We start from the raw sequence: 23,478 nt of genomic DNA, 5'->3' as shown, positions 1-23,478 counted from the left end.
AAGTTTTTAAAAAAAAATTTTCACAACTCCAACACCTCACTCTAATTACGAATTTGAAATCTGACATGGAGAGACTTTTGTCAACCAGAAGTATAAAGGGAGATTGGTTAAAATGCACATTTAGAAGACCGAAGGATACTGATTATGAAGTTGGGTGGAAACTGACTGCAGAAATTTGACTGTGATGAATATGGTAAATAAAGCTAACCTTACTCACGTGGTCACAAAGCAGCCAGATTGGATGAGGAAATACAGGCTGCCTTCTATGAAGAATGCTAGCGAACCAGAAAAATTATTGAACCACTCAGCAATTCCATTGCCACCATTGCTGACATTTGATTTTTGTTTAAATAATTGTGTCATCTTCTAATTGATCATGTATCTTCCCAAGTGAAGGCAGAGTCTTTAACTGAAGATCTAGCTTATAAGAATCTGGGAACAACTGTAAACCACTTTGCCCCTTGAATCTGTATTATAATTCAGTAAGAATATGATCTCTCTACAATCTGACTCCATGACACCCAGTAACAGTAATGGCAGACATGAAATTACAGGAATGTTCGAAAATCCTTCTGTTTTTAACCTTTCACTAATAATTGATCTTGAAAAGAGTTTCAAACTTTCACAACTCTTGTATGTAAAACACTTTCTTAACTATGAGATCTAGGAGGAGGAGGAGAAGGAGAAGATGGCAGCGCAACACAGCCTGCAGCGGCCTCTCCGGTGACTGATATCTGTTATCTGTCAAGTAGGGTGCCGTGCACAATCCTGATTTGATGGAGACAGATGTGAGAGCACAAAGGAACATCTGGTGAAACTTCGGAAATGCCTGTTTCGCTGCCGCTGCTACTGTGTGGTCCAGAATCGCTGGAGTGGAATGCCCCGAGTCCTCGGCTTTGCTTGTTGCTCGGCGGCCGGGGCACAGTCGAAGCGCTCGGCAAAGATGGTGCTCGGTGTCAGAGGGCTGGTCGGAGGCTCGAAGTTTTCAGACAGACTCAGAGTCAGCTGCGATCGGGTGCTTCCAATGTATCAGCAAGTTTGCAGCGCTTGGAGGCAGGGAGAGTTTCTCCCTTCTACTGTCTGCATGAGATGATGGAGCTATCGGGATTTGAGACTTTTTTTTACCATGCCCATGGTCTGCTCTTTATCAAATTACGCTATTGCTTTGCACTGTTGTAACTATGTGTTATAATTATGTGGTTTTGTCAGTTTTAGTCTTGGTTTGTCCTGTGTTTCTGTGATACCTTTCTGGAGGAACATTGTATCATTTTTTAATGCATGCATTTCTAAATGACGATAAACGAGGACTGAGTGTCCTCATAATCTAATCTAATCTAATCATCTCCCCAAAGAGAAGAAAATGTTTATGCTTCCTTTTAATATTTGAATAAAATTCAGTCCCTTCACCCCTTATCCTTCATTTCCTTGAATACAACCCTGGCAATTCAGCTCTTCATGTTAAGATATAATTATGCAACGTCTACATCACACTCTAAGAACAATGCAATGTTGCCCAGTACTCAGTGTGGCAGCTGGTAAAACCTTTGCCACGTAGCTCCTGTGATCAGGCCACTGTCAGTGTGGAGTTTATACTTTCTCCCTATAATCCTCTGGGTTTTCCCCCAGGTGCTCCAGTTTCCTCCCACACTGTGTGGGCCCGTAGGGGAGCTGTCCACTGTAATCTGCTCCTAGTGTGTTGCTGAGTGACAGAAACGAAAGGGGAGTTGTTGGAAAATGTGGGAAGAGTCAGTTATAGGGAATATTAATCAGGGAATAGGAGCCTCTTGACTGCCAAGGGCTTAATGGTCTGAAATGACCTTGTTCTACAATGAAAGGATTACTGAGGAATGATGGTGTATTATTCACCTTTTTTGTCTTTAGTTCAAGTTTAATTGTCATTCAACCATATATGAATACAGCCAAATGAAATAGCCTGGGCCAAGGTGCAAAACACAGCACCAACAGACAAACACAGCACAAGGCACACATAGCACATAAGATAGCAGTAAACATACAGTCATACAAACAAGTACATAGCCCAAGTCCTTGAGTGAAACACCCTGTAAATTGATGGTGTATGGGTGCTGTCAGCAAGAACAAGCAGTTCTCAGCAGTCTGCAGGCAAATGTACGGACACAATCCAGCTCGGCTTCCACTGAGTGAACGCCGGAGGGCAGTGCTGACGAGATGGGGCCAGCGCCCAACCCAGCACGGAATCTGCGCCACATCGCGTCCGGCATCTCCCCTCCTGGGCTGCTGCAAAAGGCGAGCCCGCAACACGAGGCCCAGTCCCCACTACAACGAAGGCCGCGCCGCTCCCCTGCCATCTATCTCGCCAATAAAAACAATGGACTTGACTCGCAGTATTGTACATTACCAATGTCCAACAGGGTCTTGCGATCACAAAGTAAATGCCTAAGACAATCACTTGCTGTTAAGACTGCACACCGCCTTTACACACTGTCTCCACTGCCTCTCTGTAGTGAGCAGCAACACATTCCATACCAAGTCCAGCTCCACAGCTATCGGGCAATTCACTGACGGGGTAGACCTACAGTGCTTGAAGTTCTTAATGTCCAGCAGTGTGTTACAATCATAAAAAAAGTCATTTAAAAGAGACAAAAACACCTTTGATTGGCCCCAGAGAGGCCCCTACATCTGAGTATGCCGCCATCTTAGTGGATACATATAAAAGTAGATATTTCAATAACTGTCCCTAATATTCTCAGTATATGCACCCCTGTGACACTATGAACTCCACTGCTTTTAGGTCTACTCCATTTAAAATGTGTTCTGCTCTTCGTGCAGAATGGAAAACGTCATTCACAAGGGTGCCACTATCAAGCCTTACATACACTGAGCATCTCCAACCACTCCCTGGCTTGTTCAGCCTATACAGGGGTCACTTATGACTCAAACACATTGCTCAGAGTATGGAAACACCGCTGGGTTGGACAGCATAAAGACTGCAAGTACCCTTCCCTGAAGCAAATTAGTGAACCCGGTGGGATCCTACTATGTCTCGTAATTTCAAAGTAACTTTTAGTGATACCAACTTTAAATTCTAAAAGCTGAATTATTGTCACATGCACCAAAGTACAGTGGAAAACTTTGTTTGCATGCCATCCATACAGATCATTTCATTCAACAGTGCATTGAGATAGGACAAGGGAGCACAACAAAATGCAGAATAAAGTGTTAATGTTATAGAACAAAGTGAGGTGCAAATCCATGATGAATTACATTACAAGGTCAAAAGTCCATCTTGTCATCGTAGGGGACCATTCAGTAGTCTTATAACAGTGGGACAGAAGCTGTCCTTGAGTCTGGTCGTAGGCTCACAGACTTTCTGCCCAGTGGGAGGGAGAAGAAGAGACAATGTCTAGGGGGTGGGTCTTTAATTATGTTTGCTGCTTTATCAAGGCAGAGAGGATGGAGACAGAGTCCATAGAGGGGGAGCTGATTTCTGCAATGTGCTGAGATGGCTCCATAACTCTGCAGTTTCGTGCAGTTGCCATACCAAGCCGTGAAGCATCCGGATAGAATGCTTTCTATAGTGCATTGATAAAAATCAGTAAGGGTCAAAAGGGACAAGCCAAATGTCTCCGGTCTCCTGAGGAAGCAGAGGTGCTGGTGAACTGCCTGAGTGTGGCACCTACATGGCCGGACCAATACGGGCTATTGGCAATGGTTACTCCTAGGAACGTGAAGGTCCAAATCCTTCGGACTTTATCACCGTTGACGTAAACAGGCACCACATCCCTTTCCTGAAGTTAATGATCAACTCTTTTGTTTTGCTGACATTGAGGGAAAGGTTGTTACCAAGATCTCCATCTCCTTCCTGTAGTGTGACTTACTATTTTTTGAGATATGGCTCACTAGGGTAGCATCATCTGCAAGCTTGTTGATGGAGATAGAGCAGAATTGACTTGAATCAGCAAACATGGTTTCCTATCCCAACATCTGAGTAGCTGGGGTTTCAACTACTTGTTTCAACAGATCCTGCATTTTGAGTGACACACCATCACAATGCATCACTGCTCAATCAATTTCATAGTTATGTGCAAGAGACTCTGGAAAAAATGAAAGATTTGACATCATTATTTGAAGAATTACTGATCTAAATTATCTAAATTCTTCCAACACTGGAGGTAAAAGCTTGAAAGAAAATTGATTCTCAAAGGCAAATGTGATTCACAGCTTAAAGACGTCAAGACCTTGAAAAAGTCAATGGAAGAGCTGCTTCCACAGAACGACAACATCGGATCTGCTTGAGCAGATGAATAAGCTCATCCAAACATTGAATCAGGTCACACCACACTGTTGTTAACCGGGAGGAAGTTGACATGGGTCATTCTGAAATCCCTGTTGGATTAGAGTACAAAGTTGTTATTTTTCCTATGCTGCCTTGTATTTTTATATATTCACCAATATATGTGTAACTGCTAGTGTGCTTTCTAGTAATAGTAATGCAGCTCATTTTGTACTTTTCTAGAAGTTTCTCTACAGCAAGTGTCACAGCAGTGAATCTGGATATTCTTAGCACAATCAGCATCCTCAACCAGCATGAATATCTTGACTCACCTCAACTCTGAGTAGCTTCCACAATCCATGGATTCACTTTCAAGGACTCCACAACTCATGTTCCCAGAATTATTTATTTGTTATTTGCAATTTGCCTTCTTTTGCACATTAGTTGTTTGTCAGTCTTAGATAATGTATAATTTTTCATAAATTCTATTGTATTTCTTTTTTTCCCCTGTAAATACCTACAAGAAAATGAATCTTAAGGTAGTATGTGGCGACATACATGTATTTTCATAATAAATTTACTTTGATTAGTTTCCGTTACGGAGATCTGCATTCACATAAATAGAAATAAAGAGTTGTATTTACAAAGTGGATTTAGTATACTTAGGACAACAAAAACAACTCGTGTTCATAATGTACTTTTGATTTGTGATCACTGATATAATTCAGGATGCTTAGCAAGCTAAACTATGAATAATAAGGTTTCACACAGAGTAAGGTGATAATGAGTAAATCAACTGTTTCACGTGTTATTGAGGAATAAATATTGACAAGATTCTTAGATAGAACTTTACTACTATTTTTCAGTCTGGTACCATGAGATCTTTCTCATTTTCCTCTGTTGGCAAAAGGGACTTCAGTTTATGTCTCATCTGAAAAGCGTCATCTCTAACAGAGTACAAGTACCTTAGGAGATTATATACTTATACCTCCAACTAAAGTCTCCAATAAAAGCACAAGTGAGAGCCATTCTCTAAATGAGCTGCTGCAATGATGTGGCAGTGTGCATACATTTAGGTAAAATCCATGGATCAATTGGGACAGGGTCTAACATATTAACATTATTTCTGGTCTGTTTGTATGAAAACAATTTTGTGGGCATCACTTCTAAATAAAGATGTAGGAATCTTTAAGCTTCAAAAAAGAAAACCAGAAACTAGTATGCTTGATTTTTAAAAATTAGTTGTTGAAGCTCCTTCTCCCTTCCTTCATAACAACATGAAATAATACAGCTCAACCGTACTACTGTACTCCAACTATGTCATGATGACCCCCAAACCAATGGATCAACAATGCAGTAACTATTTTACTAAATCCTGCCAATTTCAAACAAAACCTTGCTTTGCAATAAAAATCTTAGCAAGAGTGCTTCTATCTCACTTTAAACACTTCAGCAACTTCATTTCTATGTAACAATTACCACCAGCCCTTACCTGAAACAAAAACTCCTTTTGCTGTTTTCTATCTCCATCCACATTTCAGGTGTTACTTGGACCTTTTTTTGACAGTTCACCATCTTAATAATATTTCCTTTCATGCTTTAGTTTCCAAACACTGTGCAATATGTGTGACATTGATTAACATCCTAGCCACCTATTACATGAAGGCTACCAGATAAATGCATGATCTTGTCGCTGTTCAGTACAGGTTGCTGGGCTGACATGGAAAACGTGTTGCACTGAGTTTCAGGTAGAATGCAAAACTGAACACCCCACCCCCACCCCCACAAACCTCTCCATTCTACTTGGATGCAAAGGGTTGCAAATGGCTGCTCCTCCCAGTGTCCTAGCTAACATCCATCCTACATCACAAGAACAGTGCCTTGTCATTACCACGTGCCATATTCCCTAGTTATAGAAGTGACTGCATTTCAAAAGCATTTCAAAAGCATTTCATTGACTATTAACCATATAGGGATATACTGAGGTCATCAATGTTAACTCATAACTATGATTTTTTTCAACAATAATAACATGGGATAAAGTGTCAACCAAATGGGATAGGTTGCCAGTCTAGTAAAAGAGAAACAATGAACAAGGAGGTAAGGAGAACGAGAAACATACAAGCTGATGGAAATAAGGGAGGACGCCTATACATTCACCACCAGTCAGGATGGACCTGCTTCTGTGCTGTAGATTCAGTGTAAAAAAATTCTGAATTCTCTTTGACACTCTCCATAGATGTTGTCTAACCTGCTGAGCTCGTCCTGCATTTTGTTTATCTCCTGAAGGAAGGTGTTGATTCAAGTACATCATTAAAAATACTACAAATTTAAACACTTATTAACTACTTGTGGCACGTGGCCAAGCGGTTAAGGCGTTCGTCTAGCAATCTGAAGGTCGCGAGTTCGAGACTTGGCTGAGGCAGTGTGTTGTGTCCTTGAGCAAGGCACTTATCCACACATTGCTCTGCGACGACACCGGTGCCAAGTTGTATGGGTCCTAATGTCCTTCCCTTGGACAACATTGGTGCCATGGAGAGGGAAGACTCGCAGCATGGGCAACTGCCGATCTTCCATACAACCTTGCCCAGGTCTGCGCCCTCATGAGTCTAACAGATGCCTATATTTAGATTAGTCAGAGTCAAAGTAAATTTATTTTCAAAGTATGTATGTCACCATATTTTAGATTCATTTCTTGCAGGCATTTACAGGATAAAAGAAATACAATCCAATGTATGGGAAAAACTACACAGTGACAAACAAAATAAGACAAATAGTGCAAATAAAAAATAAGTAACACTGATAACAACAGTTGTAGAGCCTTTGCAAGTGGAGTCCGTAGATTATGGAATCAGTTCAGAGTTGAGGTGAGTGAAGTTATCCACGCTGGTTCATGAGCCTGATGGTTGTAGGGCAGTAACTGTTCCTGAACCTGCTGGTGTGAGACCTGATGCTTCTGTATCTCCTGCCCAATGGTAGTTGTGATAAAAGTTGCTCATATCATCAGCCAATCTGTTAGAAAAGTTACTAATACAAACAAAGCAAATCACTTAAATACTCTAGATTACTGTCAAGGGTATTAGAATTGACTTAGACATCAGGAAAATTACACATACTCTTAAGTTGTACTATAGGATCTTTGACATCCACTTCACAGGGAAGAGTGCCTCCATTTAACACCCAACCAAAAGATCAAATAACCAACAATAAAGAACCATCCCACTGTTGCAATGAAGGCTGGGGCAGCATTACCTGGCCTAAAATGAGTCTTGAACCCTACTGACTTTGGTAGGGTTGTTCTTAACTGAGCAAAGGTGAAATCCCAAGATTGGATGGCAGAAGGACACTGGGGGATGTAGGGAGGATTGAAAGTGGGTTTCCATATTTCTTTACAAGATTGAAGGTGCCAATTCAGCCGACAGAGTCCTTTTCAATTTATGAAGCAATCCTACTCCCTCCACTATTTTTCCCTGTATCTTATTCCCGCCCACTATTCCCATCAATCCTATCATCCATTTAGGCCAGTTGCCATACCAATCAGCACAGCTATTGGGAACCAGAGCTTCCGAAGGGAGAACATGCCCAACTCAGCACATGAGATCAGGAATAAACACAAATCACCCAAACCATGGGGCGGCTGCTCTGCTGTGCCAGGCTCAGTGGAGGGGAGGAGGGTCATTGTGGATACTGAAAGGAACTTGCTGCATGAACTTAAAGCATAAGCCAGAAATATTGATGCCCTGTCATTATTTTTAAAAAAGCAATCATATTTATCCTGGAAGTGGAAATTTCTTTACAAGAATCAAAGGCAACACCTCCTAATGTTAAAGAGTTGAAGACCTTATTAATGCTTGTTAGAGTTCAAGAAACAACTTGATCTTTTTGTGTGAATAAAGTATAAAGTATCCATAAGGCAATTCTGGGATTTTAAATGATGCCTGGAAAAGAATTTGAAACATAGGAATTGTTCTAAATATAATGACAAATTAGGACTGCCTCTGACTGTAACAACCAAGCATTACTAGTGGAAATAGGAATACCAGTAAAGGATTGTGTTCCGGGTCCATTAGCATTGTAAATAAGCCCTCCCATCGTCTACCAATCTCTTTGACCCCTACCATCGGGTGGGAGGCTCCACAGCATTTGGACAAGGACTGTTAGAATTGGAAACAGCTCCTTCCCCCAGGCTGTGAGACAACTGAAATCCCTGTCACCACCCAGGTCCCAACACATATGAAGCACCAGTAGCATTATAATATTTACACTTTAAACTTGCGTCATAAATGCACCTTATTATTTGTGGTAATATTACTTTAGGTGCCGAGTGTGAGTTATATGCCCTGTGTCGTGCACCTTTGTCGGGAGGAACATTGTTTCATTTGGCAGCATACATGTAGTGTGGTTGAAATGACAATAAACTTGAACTTGAGCTGATGTGAAATGCAGAGCTTTCAAGTTGGTACCCTAAGAGGATGGGGAGGGGGTGGCAAGTGGGAAAAGCAATGAGGTTCTGGGACCTCTACTTTCCATGATTTTTATTAACAACCTGGATGTGGGGGTAGAAGGGTGGGTTGGCAAGTTTGCAGACGACACAAAGGTTCGTGGTGTTTTAGATAGTGTAGAGGATTGTCAAAGATTGCAGAGAGACATTGATAGGATGCAGAAGTGGGCTGAGAAGTGGCAGATGGAGTTCAACCCGGAGAAGTGTGAGGTGGTACACTTTGGAAGGACAAACTCCAAGGCAGAGTACAAAGTAAATGGCAGGATACTTGGTAGTGTGGAGGAGCAGAGGGATCTAGGGGTACATGTCCACAGATCCCTGAAAGTTGCCTCACAGGTAGATAGGGTAGTTAAGAAAGCTTATGGGGTGTTAGCTTTCATAAGTTGAGGGATAGAGTTTAAGAGTCGTGAGGTAATGATGCAGCTCTATAAAACTCTGGTTAGGCCACACTTGGAGTACTGTGTCCAGTTCTGGTCGCCTCACTATAGGAAGGATGTGGAAGCATTGGAAAGGGTACAGAGATTTACCAGGATGCTGCCTGGTTTAGAGGGTACGGATTATGATCAGAGTTTAAGGGAGATAGGGCTTTACTCTTTGGAGAGAAGGAGGATGAGAGGAGACATGATAGAGGTGTACAAGATATTAAGAGGAATAGATAAGAGTGGATAGCCAGTGCCTCTTCCCCAGGGCACCACTGCTCAATACAAGGGGACATGGCTTTAAGGTAAGGGGTGGGAAGTTCAAGGGGGATATTAGAGGACGGTTTTTTACTCAGAGAGTGGTTGGTGCGTGGAATGCACTGCCTGAGTCAGTGGTGGAGGCAGATACACTCGTGAAATTTAAGAGACTACTAGACAGGTATATGGAGGAATTTAAGGTGGGGGGTGATATGGGAGGCAGGGTTTGAGGGTCGGCACAACAATGCAGGCTGAAGGGCCTGTACTGTGCTGTACTATTCTATGTTCTATATATGTTGTATGTATTTTACTTTCATTGCTAACATTGACCAGGTCCAGGGGGATTAATTATTTCTGCTGAACTCAATAGAACTGATTGCCCGAAAGGTGTGGGAGTCAGTAGCCAAAAACCTCACCAGCGTTTAGCACTGGTGACCAAAGGTAAATATCTGGCAAGTTAAATCTTACAGAAAGATATCATTTGGACCTTGCTATCTCTGCTGGCATCTTTAAAGAACTATGCAATTAGTGTTACTGCCTTGTTCTTTCCTCAAGCATTGCCTTTTGATGTATGCATACAATTCTCTTTTTAATGTTACTTCCAAATTTGCTCTTTCATCCATTCAGGCAGTGAATGCATCCATATCATAACAACTGTATGCATTTCAAAAATGCCTTTCCTTTCTTTAGTAATCTTAAATCTGCATTGCTGTTACCATTGCACCCACACACTGCAAACAATTTCCCCTACATTCTGTACAAAAATTGCTCAGAGCAATAACACATTCATGAGAGTGGGAGCTTCACTGATCTTTTAATTTAGTAAATTCAGTTTCTTGGTTTTACTAGCTTTCTATTTCAACTCAAATTCCCTAATATAACAAAAATATAACAAAACTCTTTTGCCTAGAAATTTATTGCCAATGGGTAGAAGTAAACACACTATCCATAGCTTCATAGGTCATACTGGGCTCTAAAATTCTTCTTATCAACTTCAGTGGAGGAAATTTCAGAGATAAAGTACAATGTGATGGTTCCATATAATGTGCTTAGCACTACCGACCAGAAATGAAGTTGCAGACATGTGCATCTACGGCACAGGAAGAACCTGTTTTAGTTAACCACGTTGCTTCTCACTGAAAGGAGGCTCTCAGATGCTCATTGTTTACGTTTGTCCAGACAGGACATTATGTAAGGAGAGACACAGAGACACGAGAAGAGGTGTGAGGCATAGCCTGTAGTTAATAACGTGCTACTTCAGTGGAGGTTAAATTCACTAATCTCAGCTTTTTTATGCACTTCAGCAAGGCAGCCGTGAAATCTGTGAGGGTTCTTGCACTGAGCACGGCCGAATGCTTTGTGTTGGACTGAGCGTGTGACAATTTCTGGTCAGGACAACACTTGACCATGATGAACAGCCTTGTAGGATGGTCGGGAATGAGAGAGCCACACAACATGGATGCAGGCACTTTACCCACAGAGTTCATGTCAACCATCAGCACCCATTTACTATACTAAAGGTTTACTAAAATGTTACCTGGGTTTCATCTCCTAAGTTACAGAGCAAGGTTGAACAAGTTGGGTCTTTATTCTTTGGAGCGTAGCAGGTTGAGAGGGGACTTGATAGAGGTGTTTAAAATTATGAGGGGGATTGATAGAGTTGACGTGGATAGGTTTTTTCCATTGAGAGTAGGGGAGATTCAAACAAGAGGACATGAGTTGAGAGATAAAGGGCAAAAGTTTAGGGGTAGCATGAGAGGGAACTTCTTTACTCAGACAGTGGTGGCTGTGTGGAACGAGCTTCCAGCAGAAGTGGTTGAGGCAGGTTTGATGTTGTCGTTTAAAGTTAAATTGGATAGATATATGGACAGGAAGGGAATGGAGGGTTATGGACCAAGTACAGGTCAGTGGGACTAGGTGAGAGTAGGAGTTCGGCATGGACTAGAAGAGCCGAGTTGGCCTGTTTCCGTGCTGTAATTGTTATATGGTTATACACTACTTACACATTAATCCCACTTTTTATTCTCCCCACATTCCCAGAAACCCCTTCAAATTCTACCACTCACAAGCCAACCAGGGGCAAATTGATACCAGCTAGTATATCAACCTTCCCCTTCACATTCTATGTCAGGGTACAGAACAGAGCAAAGGAAATATGGGGAAGGTGCTTGTGCAAGTGAATATCTGAATTGGACTCAGAACCTCTTGGAAAGCTTTGAAAACTATTCGGCCAAGTGTAATAAAATCATACCAAACACAGTAACATTGATTCAACATCATTGCATTCTATATTTGTGCTTATTTTTCATTTGTTTGATGAATATTTTTCCATGATAACAATGCCGCACCCTAGATTTCTCGTCGAGATAACCTCCTGTGCTTCTTTCCACAGCCTCTGCACTAAGAGACTTCTCCTCTGTGATTTCAATCTTCATGTCAGGTCATCCTTTCCTCTCCCCTGGGGAGATCTCTGATTCGTAACACTCTTAAGCTGTATTGCCCTGGCTCATTGCCACTGGCTTCCTGCTGTCTTCCAAATTGTTTTTTTACTCGCTCAATCAAGACCATCTCCGACCACTTTCTTGTAAGCTCCACCAGCCTTTTAAGTTCAACTCTAAAAATGCTCCAGTTCAAAACAATCTAAACCTCAAAAGCACATTTTCATATAATATGTTTCACCACTCCTTTATTCCCATCTCAAATCAAACCACACTAACATTGTAACAAACCCCTTGGTAAGACCCCTATTTTTGCCCCTTTCGATACAAGAGACATCAACCTGAATGTTTATAGCTAGTTTAGTCTTCCATCACCTGTCTGTCAGGATCAGATTAAGCATGAATAGCATTCCTAAACGCTTGAATCAAACACTAGTTCAGGACCAATCTGCAGAGCACGGAAACCTCCCACTTCTGGACCTTTATCCCGTCTTCCCTGTTCTTTCTTCCCTTGGCACCAAAAACAGACAACAGGAACTCACCAACATCTCCTTCACAACAGTGGCATACAAACATATGAATGAGGCATAGGAGTTAATCACTTTGCCTCTCAACCCAGTCAGCTATTTAATAAAATCATGCCTGTGCTAATTTTAATTTCAGATGCATGTTCTCATTTAATCCTGATAACCTTCCACTCTCTTGGTTATCAAGAATCTGTCCATCTGCACTATAAAAATATTTAAAGACTCTACTTCCACCACTCTTTGAGGAAGAAAGCTCCAGGTACTCATGACCCTCTGAGAGAAAACAGTTCCTCTCATCTTATGTCTCATATCTAAACAGTGACCTCTCACACTAGTTTCTCCACTCAGTTCACAGACACCTTGCCAATTGCTTCTGATCTGGGAAAAAAACAAAACCAAACACACACCCACAAACACCGCCCCCCCCACACACACACCCCTTCATCCCGTCCGCAAATCTGCAAACCCAGTTCCATTTTGCCTTAGCTTTGAGCACAAATTCTTGAGTTTATCTCTTACAGTCTCCCACACATTTTCATCTTGTATACTTGATTTTCCACATCAGAAACAGATTTAATATCACCGGCATATGTTGTGAAATTTGTTGTTACACAGCAGCAGTGCATTGCTATACATAATATATATATTTTTAAATTAAATAAGTAGTGCAAAAAAGTAACGAGGTAGTGTTCATGCGTTCAATGTCCATTCAGATACCTGGCAGAGGAGAAGCTGCCCCTGAATCATTGACTAACTTCCTATGACTATAATGGCACCGAACTACTGAACGTCCAATAGAATTCCACAATGTGCACTCACCACTCTGTACCAGGACTGTTCATAGTGCTAAGCATGCCTCAGAAAATCCAAATGAAAAAATTCAATCATGAAAAGAGTAATCAATACATCATTACTTGTACGACTTAAGCAGTCAAAAATCTATAAATCAGCAGTGACCAAGAGGAGTGTCATTCATTGAACAAAAGAAAACAATGATGGAATGCCAAAGACGTATAATCAAATTCCAACTAAAATGATAATAAAGTTAAAATGATAATGTGAAACAAACTATTTAGCAATATGTAATGGCAAAATGGATTTCACTCCTGTTAAAGAAACTAGAACTATGAAACTCACAGGACAAAAGACTATTTATGCCACTAGAGGAAGGCTTTTGGCCCATTGTGCCCACCATTACAAACTAAAGTCGGCAATCACTGCAAACATTCAGCAGATCAGGCAACATATGTATGTAACACTGGAAATATTCAGCAGGTCAGGCAATGTACATATATGGAAAGAGAAAGAGTTAATGTTGCAGGTTGAAGACCCTTGGTCATAACTGATGATAAAGTTCTGATGACATTCCGCTCTGATGAAGAGCCTATGACCCTAAAAGTTAACTCTATCTCTTTCCACAGATACTGCCTGATCTGCTGAGTATTTACATATTTTCTATTTTTAAACCTTAAAATGTCTAAATGATTGATGATTGCAATGAGAGAAGAGAGATCTAAAGTAATTTGTCAAAATTTGTTGCCAGAGAAATGTCAGCCTATGGAAACATGTATGTACACATTTCTGAATTGACATGTGAACTCCAGCTGAGCCTTTTTGACTCAGGATGGGAGTTATTTTGCACACTGGCATCTGAATCTTTTTGAAATTTGATGCAATTTATTTATCATCACACTTTGAATATAATAAAACAATCCCAGTATGACTTGTCACAAGGGGCGGGGGGGCCAGATTAGTTCTATTTAATTCATCACCAGTTGCCTTGCAGAAGTCCCACGTTTATAATATGTGCTTACAAATGGGGAAACTGTCTCCGTAAAAACTTTGTTATGTAGTACTGTATTGGAAATTCTGGCACACTCAGGGAGTACCCAAATTGTGAGAGGGGTGGTGCAAGATAGAATTCAGACTGACAGAAGTGCAGACACTAACAGATGTCCAGGATCGACTTGGGCAAACTGGAATGATTGAGTACCCAGCAGTTTTTAGTCCAGCATGCAACAGGCAGCAGAGTTTTTCACTGTGTATTGGACACAATCTAATTAAAGAGTTAGTCTGAATGTAATATTGTAAGGCAGAGATTCCAGGTCTTTCTTCCATTCCTACAAACTGGCATCACAAGTACTAGGCAACATTTTTTGCCTGTACTTAATTGTTCCCAAGTCAGAAAACCAATGTAGTCCTGTACTGAATTGGAAACATAAGAACATAAGAAATAGGAGCAGGAGTAGGCCATCTGGCCCGTTGAGCCTGCTCTGCCATTCAATAAGATCATGGCCGATCTGGCCATGGACTCACTTCCACCTACCTGCCTTTTCCCCATAACCGCTAATTCCCTTACTATGCAAAAATCTATCCAACTTTGTCTTAAGTATGTTTATGAGGTAGTTTCAAGTTCTTGGGTGTCAAGATATCTAGGGTTCTAACCTGGTCCCAACATATCGATGTAGTTATAAAGAAGGCAAGACAGTGGCTATATTTTATTAGGAGTTTGAAGAGATTTGGTATGTCAACAAATACATTCAAAAACTTCTCTAGTTGTACCGTGGAGAGCATTCTGACAGGCTGCATTACTGTCTGGTATGGAGGGGCTACTGCACAAGACCGAAAGAAGCAGCAGAGGGTTGTAAATCTAGTCAATTCCATCTTGGGTACTAGCCTACAAAGTACCCAGAACATCTTCAGGGAGCGGTGTCTCAGAAAGGCAGCATATATTATTAAGGATCTCCAGCACCCAGGGCATGCCCTTTTCTCACTGTTACCATCAGGTAGGAGGTACAGAAGCCTGAAGGCACACACTCAGCGATTCAGGAACAGCTTCTTCCCCTCTGCCATCCAATTCCTAAATGGACATTGAATCTTCAGACACTACCTCACTTTTTTTAATATACAGTATTTCTGTTTATTTGTATGTTTTTAAAATCTATTCAATATACATATACTGTAATTGATTTACTTTTTTATTATTATTATATTTATTATTTTTTCTCTTCTATATTATATATTGCATTGAACTGCTGCTGCTAAGTTAACAAATTTCACATCACATGCCGGTGATAATAAACCTGATTCTGATTCTGCACTGCTTCATTGGGCATAGAATTCCACAGATTCACCACCCTCTGAGAAAAGCAGTTCCTCCTCATCTCCGTCCTAAATCTACTCGACCGAACCTTGAGGCTATGCGCCCTAGTTCTAGTCTCACCTATCAGTGGAAACAACTTTCCTGCCTCTATCTTTTCTATCCCTTTCATAATTTTATATGTTTCTACAAGATCTTCTCTCATTCTTCTGAATTACAGCAAGTACAGACCAAATAAGTACAAGGACGGACAATAAATGCTGCCTAGTGCTTCTCACTTTGTAAGAATTAACAAAAAGACTCGGAATATCTGCCTTACAATACTGCATTCAGACTTACTCATTAACTAGATGGTGCCCATCAACTGGGCAGGGAATTCCAGCACAACGGAAGTACACCCATCCAAGTCAGAAAGGTGTGCAACCTGTGGAGAAATTGGAGGCTCCGGCATTCCCAAGCCCCGGCTGCCACCCACAGGTTGTGAGCTTAGAATCTGAAAGCTGTAGCAACCATATTACAACCCCAACAATATGGCAGAAACATCCCAGGTTCACAAGACCAATAACAAACAGAAGATTGATACCAAGCTCCGAGAGAATACAACAAAGCAGATTAACAACTACATGGTCAAACCAAAAGCAAAACAACTACCACCCAGGGGCTCTGACATTCACCATCAGGAAGAGATTCAAGAAGCTAACCATGCTGCACATTAACTCCAGCCTTTCAAGCAACCTTGACCCCACTGTAACTTGTCTACTGCTGAAACAGGTCTGTAGTTGACACCATCTTCCTGACCCTACACCTTTCTCTGGAGCATCTGACAGTAAAGCACCTACATCAGATATTTTTTATTGATTACTGCTTCACCTTCAATACTAATAATTCCAAGCAAACTTATCACTAAACTCTGGACTCTGGGATTTAATGCCTCTCTCTGTGACTAGAACCTTGATTTCCTGACCAACAGATCACATTCAGTAGGATGGGCAGCCACACCTCTGTCATGATTATTCTAAGTACCGGTGCTCCCTAATGTTGCATCCTCAGCCTCCTACTCTACTCCCTGTACACACAACTGCACAGCCAGATTTCGTTCCAATTCCATCTGCAGATAATACGAGGCCAATATCGCAAATAACGGTGAGTCAGAGTACTGGAAGGAGGTAGTGATCTTAGTAACATGGTATCATAACAAAAGATCTACTGGTTATTGACTCCAAGAAGGGACACATGTTCTTACCTGCATCAATGGCACTGAGGTTCAGAGCTTCAAGTTCCTAGAAGTGAACATCACCAAAACCTGTCCAACGACCTATCAGTCAAGAAAGCTCACTCTTGCCTCTTCTTCCTCAGGAGGCTAAATGAATCTGGCACGTCCATGTTGACCCTTACCGATCTGTATCAATGCATCATAGAAAGCATCCTGTCTGGATGCATAACGGCTTGGTATGGCAACTGCTCTGCATGTGACCTCAAGAAACTGCAGAGCATTGTGGACACAGCTCACCACGGAAACGGGCCTTCCCTCTGTGGTCTTCAGCTATCCTTCTCGCTGCCACAGCAAATCAGTCAAGATTATCAAAGACACCATCAACCCTGAAAATTCTCTCTTTTCCCTCTTCCATCAGCCTGAAATTGATACAAAAACCTGAAATTGCATAAGGACTGCTTCTATTTCACTGTTATAAGACCTATGGTCCCCTGGGAAGATGGATTCCTGACCTCACCATCTACCCCATTCCTGCTGTTGTCTGTAAGGAGTTTTAACATTTTCCCCGGGACCTCACGGATTTCCTCTGAGTGTTCCAGTTTCCTCCCAGAGTCCAAATCTTACTGGTTGGTAAATTAATTGATCATTGCAAACTGTCCGGTGATTAGGCCAGGATTAAATCAGGGGATTGCTGGGCAGCAGGGCTCAAATAATGACTTTGCACCTTATTGTTTACCTGTACTGCACTTTCTCTGTAGCCGTTAACACTTAATATAATTCTGCATTCTTATTGCTTTAGATTGCTCTGCCTCAGTGAGCTGTGTAATGACTTGATCTTGTGAAACTTTTCACTCTAGCTCTAACTCAAGACTGTTTAATATCATTTCTAGTTCAAAAGTATAAAGGAGAATGAAATAATTGTTACTCCCATCTGATGCAACACAAAACACAATAATAATAAAAACACCATGAATATAAACACACAAGATGGCTTATATACTTTGGTAGCATGTACATATAGTACATACAATCTAGGTACATGTGACAATAATAAACCAATTCCAATTGAATATTAAAAAAGAAAACTGCAGGCTCGCCAAACGAATGAAAATCAAGAAAGGCTGGAGGGACCTAAAAGTTTAGCAGGAATCTGTGGAAAGAGAAACAGAGTAGACGCTGTTTTTCATTCCACAAAATCCATCAGAATGCGGAGGTATTAAGCAATTCTCCAGTGACAGAGGCGGGAGAAACAGAGAGGCCAAATGGTTCAGGGAGGGGATGCCAGAGCTTCAGGCCGTCAGAACCCATAACAAACCAGCTGAAACTGGAGACTCCAAAATCTTTTCCCCTGACTTATAATGAAGAGGAACCCTCGGAGAAATATTCTGCGAATCATACTAAAATGGGTTCAGTATTGCATAAATGTCAATCATTGATCGACCAAAGCCGTGATTCGGTGGTAAACGGCTGCAGAACTCTCTCTCACACTTCCACTGCCTGTGAGCGACATCTGTGAAACATCAAACTTGCAACCCTGTCCTGCTTCTAACGAGCAAGGCGTCAGCATTTGGCAGGGCTTCGCTTTAAACACACAGGATATATATAAATGTGTATATACACACACACACACACACACACACACACACACACACACACACACACACACACACACACACACACACACACACACACACACACACACACACACACACACACACACTATCCAGCAAAGGTAACGAGCGCACATTCCCAAACGTACATGTATGGGCAGCTTTGTAATCATGTTTTAGAGCGAGGTAAAAATTAAATATAAACCACTTACCACGCAGAGGGCCGGTTTCTCAAAAAATACCGAGTCTGACATGGTTGAAGCATTGACTATACATATGCACCAGTTCTTTGCAGTCAGTTGCAAAGTGCAGTGATGGAAATGGATTATTAAGTGTCCTTCGTTCTCACATCCCGACTACCAAAGAGGCTCCAGTTTCAAGCCTCATAAGCAGGTGCCTCCGCCGTTTTTCTTCATAATACCTACACTGGAGAACGCGGATTGCTATCCTTCACTGCGGTCTAGCCCGCATCAGTCTCCGGCTCGCTGCAGGAACACGGTCAGCGCCGCTCGCAACCCGGACTAGGCTATCGGGTTCATAATAAACCCTTCACCGTGCAGACGGCTCCTTTGCTGCTGGTTGAGTGCGGGGTGGGGGTTCAACTGACAAGACCCCGACTCACTGGTGCATCCACATGAATGTGTCAACTGATCGCCGTTCGGCGAACAAGACGGGACGAGCTGAAGCGCCGCAGCTGCTCGGCGTCCGCTATGCACTGCGCCCGACCACACGTGTGCCGAGCTCCCCGACACATTCGTGGCTGCTCGCTGATGTTATGAGCAACAGACGCGAGTGCGCACGGAGCAATAAACCCAGCCACATGGTGACGAGCTGCTGCTCATCTCTGGCCCCGAGCACTCTGAAAATCCCGAGTGCCTAAAGAAAAGGCAGTGATCCAAGATATCCAAAAAAAACTCCAGCACTTCTCAGTTCGCGGAATTAATTACCTTTAATAAAGGTCTGAATTACAAGATTTGCCCAAATTGAGAAATCGCACGCTGAGAATCAATTTTTGACCAGCGGTTCACTTGCTGCGGTGTCAGTGCTGGGTGACCCTCGTGTTTAATTCTGAGCCAAAGGCTCAAATCTCGCGTCGGGAACAAGCGCACGATCCAAGTTTACTACGGTGCGCTGGGACTGCATTGTGGGGATATGTTTTGAGTGTTATCTCGGATATGTGTCAAAAAAATATCGTGCTACAAGTGTCCAGTCACTCTTGCCCAGTATTATCCCTCAACCAACACCTGAAACAGATTAAAGTGTCAACTGTTTAATTGTTGATCCTGGAATCTGGTTTCTATATCGCAACTGAACTATAATCACAACAGCAAGTGTGACATTGTGGGATGACGTATTATCCTAATTAAATGCAGAATGTCAAAACATTCAGCGAGTCAGGCTGCATCACCGTCTGGTATGGGGGGGTGGGGTACACTGCACATGAAATAATAAGCTGCAGAGAGTTGTAAACTTAGTCGGCTCTATCATGGGCACTCGCCTCCGTAGTACCCAGGACGTCTTCACGGAGCGGTCCCTCAAAAAAGGCGGCATCCATCATTAAGGACCCCCATCACCCAGTTCTCATTGCTTCCAGCAGGAGGGAGGAGGTGCAGAATCCCGAGAACACAGACTCAACAATTCAGGAATAGCTTCATCCCCTCTGTCATCCGATTTCTAAATGGACATTGAACCCACGAACACTACTGTTCTACTCGTTATTTATACTTTTGCATTACTTGTTTAATTAACTATTTAATATCTGTATACATACGGTAATTCACAGTATTTTTCTGCTATTACGTATTGCATTGTACTGCTGCGCAACAAATTTCAAGACATATGCATAGTAAACCTTATTCTGATTCTGATCTGATGAAAGGTCTCGCATCAGAAGAGCTAATTCTGTTTCTCCTTCCACACATGGTGTCTGGCCTGCAGTGTTTCCAACATTTTCTGTTTTATTTCAGATTTCCAGCATCTACAGTCTGAAAATTTTGCAATAAATGAACAATTACATTAGAAACATAGAAAACCTATGGCACAACACAGGCCCTTCGGTCCACAATGAGGTGCCGAACATGTACTTACTTTAGAAATTACCCAGGGTTACCCACAGCCCTCTAGTTTTCTAAGCTCCATGTACCTATCCAGGAGTCTCTTAAAAGACCCCATCGTATCCGCCTCCACCACCGTCGCCAGCAGCCCATTCCACGCACTCACCACTCTCTGCGTAAAAAACTTACCCATGACATCTCCTCTGTACCTACTTCCAAGCACGTTAAAACTGTGTCCTCTCATGCTAGCCATTTCACCCCTGGGAAAAAGCCTCTGACTGTCCACACGATCACTGCCTCTCATCATCTTATACACCTCTATCAGGTCATCGCTCATCCTCCGTCGCTCCAAGGATAAAAGGCCTAGTTCACTCAACCTATTCTCATAAGGCATGCTCCTCAATCCAGGCAACATCCTTGTAAATCTCCTCTGCACCCTTTCTATAGTTTCTGCATCCTTCCTGTAGTGAGGTGACCAGAACTGAGCACAGTACTCCAAGTGGGGTCTGACCAGGGTCCTATATTGCTGTAACATTACCTCTCAGCTCTTAAACTCAATCCCATGGTTGATGAAGGCCAATACACCATATGCCTTCTTAACCACACAGTCAACCTGCGCAGCAGCTTTGAGTGTCCTATGGACTCAGACTCCAAGATCTCTCTGATCCTCCACACTGCCAAGAGTCTTACCATTAATGCTATATTCTGCCATCATATGTGACCTAACAAAGTGAACCACCTCACACTTATCTGGGTAGCATGTTGTCAAACAACGCCTTAGCCTTTTTCTTGTGTTTGCACTGCTTTGAGAGATTAATCCAATGATTTACAGTTAAGTTTATTGCATGAATCACAAATATTTCAAAAATGTCCTCAAGGGCAGGGCAACATGAACCAGTACAAAAGCATTATAAACTGGTTTAAATTAGCAGCCTTCTGAATTCTTATCGGAGTCTCCTTAGATGCAGGGAAGAATGAAGATGATGTGTCTATAGACCAGAAAGATTAGAATAGGAGGAGGCCAGTCACTCTCAATCCCCCTCTCAATTCTGCATTTTGAAAAAAAGATCATTTTCAGGATATGTGTGTCCCAGGTTAGCATTCATTGCCCATCACTAATGACCCTTGAGAAGGTGCTGATGAGCTGCCCTCTTGAACCACTGGAAGGTACTTCCAAGCTGACGTTGAGTGGGGAATGCCAGGTTCATATCCAACGATGATGAAGGACTGGTGTTTATTTCTGAGTCAGGATGGTGTGTTACTCAGAGGGGAACCTGCAGATTGTTGTGTCCCATGTGTAGGCTGCCCTGGTCTTTTACTGTGTTATTGCTGGTGTGTAAACTGGGCAAGTAACTTCAGTGCATTTTGTAGATGGTGCACACTACAGTCACTCTGCACTGAAGATGTTGGGACAGACACAAACACCTATGTCAGGATGCTGTTCATCAACAATAGCTCAGCATTTAACACCATCATTCCCACAACCCTGATTGAGAAGTTACAGTCCTGGGCCTCTGTACCTCCCTCTGCAATTGGATCCTTGACCTCCTAACCGGAAGACCACAGTCTGTGCGGATTGGTGATAACATCTCCTCCTCATTGACGATCAACACTGGCGCACCTCAGGGGTGTGTGCTTATCCAACTGCTCTACTCTCTCTATATCCATGACTGTGCAGCTACGCAGAGCTCAAATACCATCTATAAACTTGCTAATGATACAACCATTGTTGGTAGAATCTCAGATGGTGACAAGTGGGCGTACACAAGTGAGATATGCCAACTAGTGGAATGTTGCCACAGCAACAACCTAGCATCCAATGCCAGTAAGACAAAAGAACTGATTGTGGACTTCAGGAAGGGTAAGACAAAGGAACACATACCAATCCTCATAGAGGGATCAGAAGTGGAGAAAGTGAGGAGTTTCAAGTTCCTGGATGTCAAGATAGCTGAGGACCTAACCTGGTCCCAACATATCGATGCAGTTGTAAAGAAGGCAAGTCAATGACTATAATTCATCAGGGGTTTGAAGAGATTTGGTAAATGTCAACAAATACACTCAAAAACTTCTATAGATGTACCATGGAGAGCATTTTGTCAGGTCACATCACTGTCTGGTATGGGGGGGGGGGGGGTGCCACTGCACAGGACTGAAATAAGCTGCAGAATGTTGTAAATTTAGTCGGCTCTGTATTGGGTACTAGCCTACAAGGTACCCAGGACACCTTCAGGGAGCAGTGTCTCAGAAAGGCAGCGTCCATCATTAACGACTTCCAGCACCCAGGTCTTCCCTTTTTCTCACGGTTACCATTAGGTAGGAAATACAGAAGCCTCAAGGCACACACTCAGCGATTCAGGAACAGCTTCTTCCCCTCTGCCACCCGATTCCTAAATGGACATTGAACACCTGAACTCTACCTCATTTTTTAAATATATATTATTTCTGTTTTTGCATGATTTTTAATCTATTCTTTATACATTTACTGTAACTGATTTATTTGTTTTTTATTATTATTATTATTTTCTTTTCTTTTTTTCTATATTATGTATTGCATTGAACTGCTGCTGCTAAGTTAACAAATTTCACGACACATGCCGGTGATAATAAACCTGATTCTGATTCTGAGATGGATGAGATGCCAAGCAAGTGGGGTGTTCTGTCTTGGAGGTTCTGTTGAAGATTTTTGAGAGTGGTTGGTGCTATAATCATCCAGGCATGCGTAGGGTTTTCAAGCACACTTGTGATTTGTCACTTTTCAATATTTTCAAAATCTTGAAGTGTTAGGTGGGAAGACATTTGCCATGGAATACCCAGCCCTGGAAGTTATTTATTTATTGAGTTACAGTGCAGAATAGGCCCTGTGTGCCACACTGCCCAGCAATACCCCAATTTAAATCTAGCCTAATCACAGGACAATTTACAGTGACCTATTAATCTACCAATAGGTACATCTTTGGACTGTGGGAGAAATCTGGAGCACCCAGACAAAACCCACGTGGTCACGGGGACAACATGCTAACTCCTTACAGGCAACAGTAGGAATTATCACCATGGTGTACACGTGGTTGGTCCTGTTGAGCTTCTGGTGAGATATCACTGGTGGGGG

At 42.2% G+C, this 23,478-nt stretch overlaps 1 protein-coding gene across 4 annotated transcripts in view; it reads right to left on the bottom strand.

Moving 5' to 3' along the window:
* The window catches only part of LOC140199142 (rho GTPase-activating protein 6), a 565,740-nt gene that overhangs the window by 317,577 nt on the left and 224,685 nt on the right, over window positions 1-23,478 (bottom strand). The window contains exon 1 of one of the 4 annotated variants that reach the window (XM_072260737.1): window positions 18,531-19,126. The exons of 2 other annotated variants lie outside the window; for them this stretch is intronic. In XM_072260737.1, coding sequence (XP_072116838.1) covers window positions 18,531-18,572 — 42 coding nt within the window. In that variant the 5' untranslated portion in view covers window positions 18,573-19,126. Of the gene's footprint in view, window positions 1-16,738; window positions 17,051-18,530; window positions 19,127-23,478 lie in introns of those variants that run through there. One more of the 4 variants, XM_072260738.1, reaches the window with a different exon arrangement.

Source organism: Mobula birostris, chromosome 6, assembly GCF_030028105.1.
Source record: "Mobula birostris isolate sMobBir1 chromosome 6, sMobBir1.hap1, whole genome shotgun sequence".
In the NCBI taxonomy this organism is placed as follows: domain Eukaryota; kingdom Metazoa; phylum Chordata; class Chondrichthyes; order Myliobatiformes; family Myliobatidae; genus Mobula; species Mobula birostris.
The sequence above is the reverse complement of the archived record's forward strand: the minus strand, read 5'-3'. Positions and strand labels throughout refer to the sequence as shown.